The sequence below is a fragment of the Gymnoscopelus braueri genome, assembly GCF_963280865.1.
Source record: "Gymnoscopelus braueri genome assembly, chromosome: 11".
Classification (NCBI taxonomy): domain Eukaryota; kingdom Metazoa; phylum Chordata; class Actinopteri; order Myctophiformes; family Myctophidae; genus Gymnoscopelus; species Gymnoscopelus braueri.
Window position 1 is genome coordinate 23,337,046 of NC_137613.1, and position 12,275 is coordinate 23,349,320.

A 12,275-nucleotide genomic window follows, 5' to 3' on the forward strand; every position below is an offset into this window, starting at 1 on the left:
TACGGTTTTGCTTGTGTGTGTGTGTATGTGTATGTGTGTGCGCGTGTGCGTCTTTGTGTTCTACATCGTCCATTGATGACTCATCGAGGCCACCTGCGTGAAGATGACGTGAGCTAGGTCTATGTATACACAAGCCTGCACTCAGTTCCCTTATTCCCTGTTATGACTGGCTCAAAAGATGCAACATAGGCTGGTACATGATGCCGGGTCAGATGAAAAGAATAATTTTTTTTAAGAAAAAGACAAAGGATAGAGTGAGAGAACACACGAAAACCTGGGTCTTGAGTCAGGGAGTTGAGAGAGTGGACAGAGGCTGGAGCCAATTTAAACCCATGAGGCCAATTTAAAAAACGCCTTCTAAATCCTGACCTATACACAAGTTTCCTAGGGCGTTGTGGGCATCACTTCCTGTCGATTTGATATTGGAATCAGGGATCAAATCGACAGGATGTGATGCCCACAACGCCCTAGGAAACTTGTGGATACGTTTTCTGATAAATTATTATTTTTTATTTAAAAAAAAAAGAAAATGAAAAAAGTAATGTTGCTATAGGCCTATAAAGTACGTAGCAACATCTAAAATGACACAGACGCTTTCCCGGATTGAAAGGTATAACAACAAATAGGCTTTCCAGGTCTAAATGGGTTAGACAGGTATACGTAATGGTAGAGCAGGAACCTATAATATTTTTCAAAAACATCCCTGAAATAAAGTACCTTCTGATTTGATATAGTATGGTGTTGATTTTCTTTTGCCAGCGTTAACCGTGTGATCACTTATTTAGTGTTTCTACAGTATACAGCGTTTAACAGGGTATAGGATGTGTCACTGACAGTCCACAACTACAGAAAATGATTTGATCGAGGTTCACAAAATGCTAACTGGCTAGCCAAGGCTAACGGTAATTCCTCCATGCAGGCTCCCCTCGAACAAATCACTGTCCTAACTGATCTCGGTACGTTCGCTGGGTGTACATTGGTGGACAGTAAGTCCAGTAAGTGCATTTACTTGAGTACTGTACATTTTTGGAACATCTGTACTTTACTTAAGGGTTTGTTTCACTCTATTACTTTTGATTATTATCAAAGCAAGTACTCCAGTACTTTAACACAAATACAAATTTGACTGAGCAACTTTAACTTGTAGTCGAGTAATATTTGACCAGCAGTATCTTTACTGCGACTCTAGTATTGGAGTAGAGTCCAACACTGTGGGTGTTTCTTTGTCCTTTATTTACCCAGGGAAAGTTGCTGAGCACAGATGCTCATTTTCAGCAACGCCCTGCACACAGACAGACGCAGACGCATACACACATGAAAACCTGGGTGGGAGCTGACCAGTACAACCACAATCTTATGCTGTTGGTCACTGAACAGCTCAGTGCCTTGCTCAAGGGCCCTTCAGCGGTGTTGGGGGGGAGGGTTGAGTGTTGGCCATTCACTTTCCCACGCAGATTATTCCTGCAGGTCCCGGGAAATCAAACCCGAAACCTTCCGGTAACAAGCACACTCCTCCAACCTTTAGGCCAGAGGTTCTCAAACTTTCTCATGTCAAGGCCCCCAAAATTGATATATATTTGCCCGCTGACCCCCATCTGAAAATGTTTTGCGCCAGGAAGAAGGTTTGTGTAAAAAAATGCTAAATGTTCAAAAAAAGCTCGCATGTCTACAAGCTCGCAGCGCGGCACGAAGTGACGCACTGTGTGAGCTTGTATATCTGCTATTTTTGAATAGCCAAGTTGTAAATGGATAAAGTGGTTAAAATTATTGTGATTGTGATTTATTATCTCAGGTAATTTGTAAATATGTAGATAACTTGTCTGGCCTTCTGTTGCTCTCTTGTTTTGATCTCCTTCCCACCTGCCCCCCACCCTCTTCTTCTCCCCCCCCCCTCTTCTTTCTATGGAAACTAACGTTGCGATGGGAACGATGTACAAAAAAGAATTTCACCCACTTTTTTACCTTGTAAACCTGTGATGTGACAATAAAACTGATTCTGATTCTTCTGATTCTTCTACATTAACTACTTTTGCTGGGGACACCCTGGAACCACCACAAGGACCCCTGGCGGTCCCCGGACCCCACTTTGAGAACCACTGCTTTAAGCTACCGCTGCCACTGTGGGTATTGTAGTGTGGTACGGTATGTGTTGCATGGAGCTGTACCTATATTGGGGACGTCTGGTCCTTGGTCCTGGGTGAGCTCCTTGTTGTAGCGCAGGAAGAGGATGGTGTTTTTCAGGGTCAGAGCGTGGTCAAAGTACCGCTGGGCTTCGCCCTCTGCCGTGCTCTCCACCTGAGAACCACAGAGAACCAGGAGTGAGGTTGAGAACAAGGGGGAGGTTGGAGTTTGGCTGAACATGATTTTCAAGTAAACTCTTGAGACTGAAGTGTTGTAGATACACAACACTTCAGTCTCAAGAGTTGACTTGAAACAGAATTCTCAAAATGTCTTGTGCTCTTTTAAGATGAAACTCAATCAATAGAGACACAAGGCAAAGAGACAGATCGGATTTCAAATCATAAAAGACTTGTATTTTGCTGCAGCAAAAGAAGAAGAGACTTGCACATTGGCATCAAATGGCCCTCGATCCCTCAGCTTAAATACACATCAAGAGCTGCGAGCTTGTAGATTTGCTATTTTCACTATTTCGCATGCCGTTGTGTGACGAAGTTTAACCCATTAAGATTTTTCCAAAATGTTCAAAAATAGCAGATGTACAAGCTGCACGAAGTGACACACTGTGAGTTTGTATATCTGCTAATTGAGTTGACAAAAAAAAACGTACTTCTCGGTCATTCGATTCATCGAAAAAGTAATCGATAGAACAATCGCTAAGAACATAATCGATACTTGCAGTTAATGTGTTTTCATCATTATTTACTGCTAAAATGTCTTTTTTAGTTTTCGGCCGTAGCCTAGTGCTATGGGAGGCCATCTGGTAATCAGAAGGTCACCAGTTGGCCCCTTCGGCCCGCCCAATATACTGTATGTGTCGCACGAAGTGTCCCTGAGCAAGATACTTAACCCATAACAGCTGTTAGGGCTGTTGGAGCTCATCATGACCATCTGAGCAGCCATCAGCTGGGTGAAGCTGAAATTTCCTCTGCGGGATTAATAAAAGGTATACCGTAACCACTTAAACCCCAATACACTTCCTTCGTATGACGAATAGCGATCAGAATCAGAATCAGTTTTATTTGTCACATCACATCGTTTAGTAGTATTCCATGTGCAACTCCATCGTTTTGTAGTATTGCATGAGAAGAGAGAGGATAGAGGTAGAGTGAGAGCGAAGGGAAGATATAGAAAACAGGTTAAATAAGACAAATAAAGATATCCAAATACAGGTATATATATATATCCAGAAGTGTTTGTCATATCTGATAGTACCACTGACTGTGTAGGAGCCACACGGACGAAAGCCTTCTCCCTCCATTGGCAAATGGCATATGTGACGCATTGTGAGCTTGTAGATCTGATATTTCTTACTACTACTTTAAAAATGTCAGACAAATGTCCGCCTATGACATGCCGAAAATAGGGACACCAGGTTGAAAATGGTTTAATCGATGAAGACACCTTTCCACTACAATGGCCATAAGAACGGGGTTGCAATATTGAATTTCTTACTTCAATATTTTCAAATCACATTTAACATTAAAACTGCTTGTGTGAACATACCCAGGTGCCTGCTTGAGTATTTATCGTGTATGGCCACATATTTTCTTCCGGCACGGAGATAATCCTAATAAACACATTGCTTTGCCACCTTTAGCTGGCATGGCATGATATTTCATAATGCCTGTAAGCATTAGTCTGCAGCTAGGTGATAATGACAATATTAATGGACCAGACATCAATTATTAAATATGTCTACGGTATTGTCGCATTTTCTCCGGGCGATTTCGATGGACGCGTATCCTTAAAGACACGACTCAATAAAATAATGTACCTGCAATGTTTTTATAATGTATGTATGTATAATGTGGTTAAATCAGACATGGATAACATGAGAGTAAAATAATATTAACATGATAGCTCAATACTATTTTTTTCCACATGTCTGCTATTTTAGCTATTTCTGATCATTTCCATCTATAATGACAAGCCCAAAATAGGGATGGAAGCTAGTAAGTAGTTAAGTCTGTATGTGTTTTATAAATATTTAACCAATGGAAAGTATTAACAAAAGCTATAGTGACTAAATGATAACTACAATGGATCCACTGGAACACAACTTCTTCTTTATTTTTCTATTTCCTGAAAAGTAAAACTTAATTTGAACATACAAGGTTTCCCCCCGACAGCGACGATATTAACAGTATAGTCATTCAAACAGTATCTATGCTATGACATTGTCCAGCCCTGTGCCAGACAGTCATTGTCATTAAAAAGGGAGCCATTAGATTAATGTGGGGTTTGCTGCTCAGGGTCTCACCTTCTCCAGCTCGGCCAGGAAGCTGTCCAGCGTCTCGTCTGACAGCTTGCCCACCTCAAACATGGTGACTGCGTGGCTCTTCAGGTTCTGAAAGGCAAAGAGACACAACAAAGTCAGTAACTCCAAACAACAACGCTTGGCCGTTTTGTTATTGAACTTGGCGACTGAAGTGATTCTGATACTGTGTCATGTCTCATGACCGACATACATGCATGCGCAGATGCACACAAACGTCTATTATATAGCCAAATTCAGATTTTTTTCTGCCTCGAGCCATCTGGAAGAGTTACTAAAACGTACTATAAATGAATTAATACTTTTCATTAATTTATTATTTAATTCATTCAGCAGTTGTTATTTGTAGTTGCTGCAAGTTTCAGTCGTACAAACTACTACAGATAATGACTTTATTTTTCTGAATAACCCTGTCCCCCCCTGTATTCCTGTTCTTTTTCACAAATTGCACCCTCATTATAAACATTTGAGCACGTGAAATACACCTTCAATAATGGTTTGATTCATCTTTATTTACAGTACACAGTCCTGCAGTTTGTTGTTGTGCATGGGTGGACCTATAAATGAATAAAACTCATTAATTAGAGCAGCTATAACTTTAGAGAGAAAATACAGTATTTAATACAACATGAAATCAATAAGATCTACAGCAATAACAAATTATACGATCCATTACTAGTGATCTTGATGTGTAAGTAAGTAATTGATGTCGCTTCAAAATGACACTTCAGTAAGTGAGGAGTGCTCTCAAGTCGAACCTGATCGATCCCTCTGTCCTCACTTCTCCTACTGTGTGAGTGTGTGGGGGGGTACTAAAAATTTACTTTTAGGAACCAAATGCTCCCCACAATATCCTACTATGAATGTGCGAAGTCTCTGTCCGTCTGTGCCGTGTGTGTGCGTCAGTAGTTATCACGTATCTCGAGAACCATCTGACCGACCGACTTCAAACTCGGCGCACACGTCGCTAACAACCCAGGGGACTGCCGTGCCCAGCTTTTGTAGGTCGGTCGGATAGGCGCTTGTTCAGAACCGTCAATCCGACCGATATGGCCATATATAGGCAGGCATATATGGAGATCTGGTTGTCCAGAACCACCGATTCGACAGATATGCCCATATATGCCCATGTGTGTGCATGTGTGACTGCATGCGTGCATGTGTCGATGTTCGGTCACTCACCGGAGACAGGTTTCCCATCATGAGGAAGGCAGTGAGGGTTGAATCGAAGAGGAAGGCGATCCGTTTGGTGGGTACAGATGGGATGCTGAAGCTGCTCACGCTGGCTGTGTCTGCTGAGGACAACAACCCAAAGAATACAACATAAACCTTCTTGTCTACCCATGTGGAAACTTGACTTTGGTTTCACCATGCACTTAGAAGAAAAGAAAGAGAAAACAGAGAAGATCTAAAAAACAGAGAAGATACAATATAATGCGAGAAGGAGCTCTATAGGAGATCTTTTCTGCCTGCTGCAATAAGTCTGTACATAAAACTCCTCTGGTTGGCTTGATCAGGCTGATTAGGATGGGGAATGTTTAAATCAAGCCACTGGACTCTTTAGTAGTGTTTGGTCTTTCAATATTGTTGGTTGACTATTCTTAGATGCCTATTTTAGATGGTTTTATTCTAACGTTTTTTATTGACGTTTATTTTTCTTGTCTGTTAACGAGGGCTGCTGTAACACCTTAATTTCCCCTTAGGGATGAATACAGTACCTACCTACCTAAATCTAAACACAATAAAATCTAAACAGCATGTACAGTACACACCTGCATACCGTATGATGCTAATGTTCAAAATATCATGTGTAAACCTGCTTCACACACGCTATCTGTATATGTATACACTTTATTCGACTGTCATTGCACTGATTGTAATGGACACTTTATTTTTTGGGGGGCGGGATACGGTGAAACACTGTAACCTTGTGTTGTTGTTTTTTCTGCAAAGTGCAGGACAGTTGTATACTGTAGGTATATACTATTATATACTGTTGTTCAGTATTGACGGTGCTTCTTGTTTTTCTTGCCTTGTATTGCTGTATACGACAGTACTTTACTTACTCTGTACCTGTAACTCTGTAACTCCTAAAATTCCCCCTCAGGATCAATAAAGGTATCTATCTATCCATCTATCTATCTGTATTTGTTCTATTTAACCTGCTTTCTATTCATTTGCCTCTGCTCTAACTCTGTCCTCTCTCTTCTAACGGAATACTAGAAAACGATGGATCGTGCACCCACTGCATTACACATGTAAACTGTGATGTGACTGATTCTGAATAAATACAACAAAAACACAATAAACACAACATGTCTATGCTTCCATTACATTATTTGCAAAACAGTGCTCCTGGAGTGAACACACAGGCAATGAAGGTCTTAACCCTGGCATAGTGCTAGTTGCTCTACTTCCTGTATTAACAATAGCCTCTCACCTCCTGTTCTAGTTTTTTTGGGGTGAAATCTGTGGCAGCGCGTGTACGTGCTTAGCATTCTAATGAATCCCCAACAAGCCCTGGGGCGAGCCCTCAGGCCTCCTCTTGTAGTGTGTATTAATGCTCCCTGTGCTTTATGTTAGCCTACATGGTAGACAGATCATGCGTATTCAGCCTAAAGAATGTGAGCTGTTTAAAGTAAACAATAAACAGTAAAATGGTGCTTTGAGAAATCAACATTCCCAGCAGACAGTTGTACATTATCAGCCATATTAACCTCTAATAGGACTGGGTCATATGACTTCAAATCAAAATCACGATTATTTCATTGAGAATTAATGAATGATTTTTTTTTTTTAAGTGAAAATATTTTAACTACTTTTGTACGGCATCATTGTACAACTAGACGCGTCGCAATTCAGGGCAATTGCAGAGTGTGGTTGCACCGACGCTAGTCGCGGGTCGCTGTCGCCGGGACTCGAGGAATACGCTGGGAGGAATACCGTCGGAGGCTGTGCCAATTACATTGTCACGTAACTCCTTAGATCAGTGTTTATCAACCCTGGCAAACGTCCCAATTTTGGGCCGGGGCTACTGCTGAGGTGTGCCGCGCCGTTTGAAGAAGGTTTTCTTTCTTTTTTTTTTCTTCTTTTTTTACAATAATAATAATCAGGCATAGAAACAGCCCAGAGGTGAAAAGGGTGACAACATGCTGGTTTTTTTCGGGTCAGGTGTCACACTATTGCCCTATTTGGATTCAAAACGGCTAGTGGAAGCTGAAAAGCTACAAGTTTGCATGTCTGAATAATGCAAAAACAGAAATATTTGTTTGCATTTGCTTTTTTTCTCCCCCATATATTTTCATAATAAAAAAGTGTGTATCGTATCGTATCGAAATCGTATCGAAGTTGTGTGCCCAATATCGTATCGTATCGTTTCATGAAATGAAAAAACACCCCTAGTGTGTGTGTATATGTTACAGTATGATTGGAGAACCAGTACGATTGAAGAAGGCTCGCTCGTTTTTACCACCCACCCAGCAATTCTGTAGAAGCAACACTAGAGGGAGCCACAAGCCAGGCTTGTGCACAAGCATATATTGCCGCGACCACACACACACGTGCGCGCGTGTGTGACCGGCTTCGAGTGCTATCAATGCATTGAATGGGGAAATAGGCGAGTTTATTAGACCTTTCAATGGGCGAAATAGGCTACTACCTACCCGCGATTTATCAGACCATTCATTCAGGAGCTACTGACCTACTTGGAGGCGGAGCAGTCCGCACAACAATATTTACGATTCTGTGCCTATCGGTACATAACTCAAACGGCGCTGAGTAGGCACAGGCGAACGTCACACCGTTCAGGACGGCAACTCGGTCGCCTTAGCTCCCTCTGTGGTCCTTCACGGGGTTCCAGTTCGCCTGTGACTGCGCGCCTCCGTCAGGGTCCAAAACCAAAAGCGAAACCTAAACTGAACTATTAAGTCATGTCAGTTGGTAGGTTAGTATGTCTTGATAACACCCAATGAATGGTCTGATAAAACGTGGGTAGGTAAGTAGGTCGCCTATTTCGCCCATTCAAAGGTCTAATAAACTCGCCTATTTCCCCATTCAATGCAGATAGCATTCGAATCAGGTGGACTGTTAAGATACTTTTATTGTGTTCTGCTGGCTTTTGTTTTAGTTTCTCCCTGACACACACACACACACACACACACACACACACACACACACACACACACACACACACACACACACACGGAGGAGGAGAAGGAGAAGGAGGAGGAGCTCCTCCTCCTCGCGAGCCTCGCTAATAAACCCTGTCTCGAAAAGCCCCGCATCGCCCCGAAGCCCCGTGCCTAAAAACGAGCGCTCTGTCTTCAATCGTACTGGTTCTCCAAACGTACTGTGACATATATATATACCGTATATATATATATAATTATATATATATATATACCGTATATCTAGGTGTGCCCTGGGATCGTTTGGCTATGCCAGGTGTGCCTTGGCACAAAAAAGGTTGATAAACACTGCCTTAGATCACTTGCGTTTCATTTTGAGAGGATTGATCCCCCCAAAATAAGGTTTTTGCATCAAACGGTTACATTCTGAGCATTTATGGCGCCCCCTATGGATCAAAGTGGAAATTATTTTGGGGATTTGTTGAGTAATCCACACTTGACATGTGATTCAAATTTGGGATTGACTGGACGTTTTGTTCGTGATTTGTGGGCTTTTTTGTAAAACGGGCCCCTCCCGCTAACTTTGGAAGCCATTTACGGACGAACGGTATGGACTATCAAAAATCTGTCGCATAAATACCCATTGCATGGGTCCAGAGATCATGTGTACCGATTTTTGTGAAATTTGGACAAAATATATGGGAGGAGGAGCTAAAAGTGTGTTTTGAAGAAAATTCAAAATGGCGGAAAATCTATCCTGACGCAAATGGGCGTGGCCTATATGGGGAGTTGCATCATGACCCAAGGAATCTAGGGAAAAAGACATTTTGATTTTACGACCTACGGTTCAAGAGTTATAGGCCAAAACGTAAAGGGGGCTGTTATAGCGCCACCATGTGGCCGATTAGTGTAATTCTTTTTTCAATAATTTCGGACTAAATTATGAACCTCCCCTCCAAATCTGGTAACTCTAGCTCTTACGGTTTCTGAGAAAAAAATACTTGAATTTGAGTTTTTTCACTTTTTCATTAAAGCGGATGGGGAAATTTAATGCACTAATAAATCAATATCAATTAAACTATTTAACCAATCTTAGCAAAATACAAGCGCACGATTCCAGGTCAAGACGGTCATTTTGAGATATGGCACTAAATTGGGGAATGAAAACTGTGGGCTGTGATGTGTTTTGAAATATTGTTTATCTATAATGTGAATAATAAAGTGTGAGGATTACTATAGTCTGGTTGCCCTGTTAGGGCAACCACACTAATTAAGTATAATACAGGGTTATGTGGTTAATCAGACTAATCAATTTAGTCGATTAAAAATAATCTATTAGAATGTTTTTCGCTACACTTCCTTGTTTACCGAGGCAACCTTAGCGCAACAACGGCAACAACGGCAAGAATACCAAAATGCTCGCCCCAAAACACAGTCGCCCCGGGGCAAATCCGGCTGGATTATAGGCAAATACAGGAGTATTATAGAATGGGGGCGAGCCTATTTTGGGGCAAGTCTTCGGGTTACCTTATGGAATACTTTCAATTGTTTTCCGAGCCGACAGGTGTCCACCCAGCCCAACACTTACGGAATACTTTCATTGCCGTAAGCAAGAAAATACTTTGTTTTGTTGTTACTTTTGGGTCAATTTATTAATGTATTTATTAAGTAGCCATGTAATAAGCGGGATAATTGACGGGTAGATGGTCATTATTGAAAATGAATGCCCTTCAGGGTGATTATGCATCTCTGCTATCACGTCGGTGCATAATCACCCTGTCGGACTTTAATTTTCAATAATGACCAGCTACCCGTCAATTAACCCTTGCTTAATACATCCTGTCGCTCCCAAATAAAAAAAATAATGAAAATAAATAGGATTAATGCTATAAATAATCCAAGTTAGCTACCAAGCAGTGTTAATTTAGTCGACTAAAACTATGACGAAATTATTTCTGTTGACTACCTTTTTTCACTGATGAAAACTAAATAATAACTAAGCTACTGTATAATGACTAAAACTATGACTAAATATATTTATATTGAAAATAAATAAAACCTAGACAAAAAGGTTACGGAGGGTCTAGTGGAGAAGAGATCCAGTAGAACTAAGACACGTAATCTTATGCTTGGTTGTGTGGGGGTTTCGCAATCCGAAAATAGCCAATCTACAAGCTCACAACGTGTCGCATTGTGAGCATCAGGGCATGCCAAAATACATTGTAGTCAACTAAATCAACTGTATATTTAGTCGACTAAAACTAGACAAAAACATTTCAGATGACTAAAAGTAAATTAAAATGTATTCCAAAGACTATGACTAAAACTAAATCTATCAAAATTAACACTGCTAGCGAGCTAACAGATGTAACAGATAGTCCAATCTGAATGGATAGATTGTCATGCTTGTTTAAATGATGTTCAAATCTATAACTGCTCTCATACAGGGAAGTGAACTTTCTCTGGGATTCATTAGGACTGTTGTCTTAAAGTCAGAGAGATAAAATTGCCTGTGTGTGTGTGTGTGTGTGTGTGTGTGTGTGTGTGTGTGTGTGTGTGTGTGTGTGTGTGTGTGTGTGTGTGTGTGTGTGTGTGTGTGTGTGTGTGTGTGTGTGTGTGTGTGTGTGTGTGTGTGTGTGTGTGTGTGTGAGACCTTGGTCCTCCAGGCTTGTAGTGTCAGTGTCCGTGGCGGAGGAGCCTCCCTCCATGACGGGGCTGCCCTGCTCCCATGAAAGCAGCATCTTCTGAGGGTCCATGGTGCCCCTAGAACCATTAGAACCAGGAAGGAAGGAAGGAAACCGTATTGTGTTTACAAAACTAACAAAGATTTACAACAAATCATAGGGAAAATGGCCTTAGTTTTAGTCTTTGTCAGTATCCAATATTGAGCTTGCCCCTGACTACCCCCTATTACAACAAAAAACTAAAACTAACACTAAAATTAATTAACTGAAACCCAGCCTTTTCAGAAAATAAAAACTAAACTAGCAAACCCACTTTAAAATGAATTAAAGCAAAATGAAATTGAAAACACTTCAATGTGAAATACAAATTAAATGGAATGAAAACTTCTAAACTATAATAACCATGGTTAGAACCAGATAGAACACGTTTAATAGCCAAATCCACACTGTTTGCACCGTACACTCTTACATGCACACCTCACCTACAGTACAGTATATCCAAATAAAATGGTACAGTACACTCACTCAGCCATATTGTGATACGTAAGCAAGCAGAATATTGCACGCACTGCACACTCAAATATATCTTTTTATACTGTACCCAGCTCTGAAATTTCACCTTTTCCATTTAAAGTTTGTCAAGTCATGTGTACTTGTTAACCATCACTGTACAATAGCGTCGCACAAAGGTATTGAAAATAGCAGATCTACAAGATCACAACGTGCCGCAATGCGTGAACTTGTAGATCGGATATTGTCACTATTTTAAAAGGTTTTTTAAATAATAGTAAAAAAGGTTTAAAGACTGTTTTGGACATACAAGGTTTCTACCCGACAGGGACGATTTCCTGCAGCTGAATCTCTCTCCCTTCTATTGTATATGTATCTACACAGTATAACTCCTGAGTGTTCATTTAACTCCTAACTCCTTGTTTGTGTATGTGTATACAGTACATGGAATATATTAATTCCACACTGTATTTATTGTACAAGGCAGTTTTCTTCCTG

The 12,275-nt window shown here is 40.8% G+C and overlaps 1 protein-coding gene across 3 annotated transcripts in view; it reads right to left on the reverse strand.

Moving 5' to 3' along the window:
- The window catches only part of fam91a1 (family with sequence similarity 91 member A1), a 60,000-nt gene that overhangs the window by 26,780 nt on the left and 20,945 nt on the right, over positions 1-12,275 (reverse strand). For 2 of the 3 annotated variants that reach the window (XM_080442210.1, XM_080442209.1), the window contains exons 12-15: positions 11,237-11,346; positions 5,639-5,751; positions 4,442-4,528; positions 2,166-2,295 (exon numbers count right to left, since the gene is read on the reverse strand). In XM_080442210.1, coding sequence (XP_080298336.1) covers positions 2,166-2,295; positions 4,442-4,528; positions 5,639-5,751; positions 11,237-11,346 — 440 coding nt within the window. The remainder of the gene's footprint in view (positions 1-2,165; positions 2,296-4,441; positions 4,529-5,638; positions 5,752-11,236; positions 11,347-12,275) is intronic. The other variant, XM_080442211.1, reaches the window with a different exon arrangement.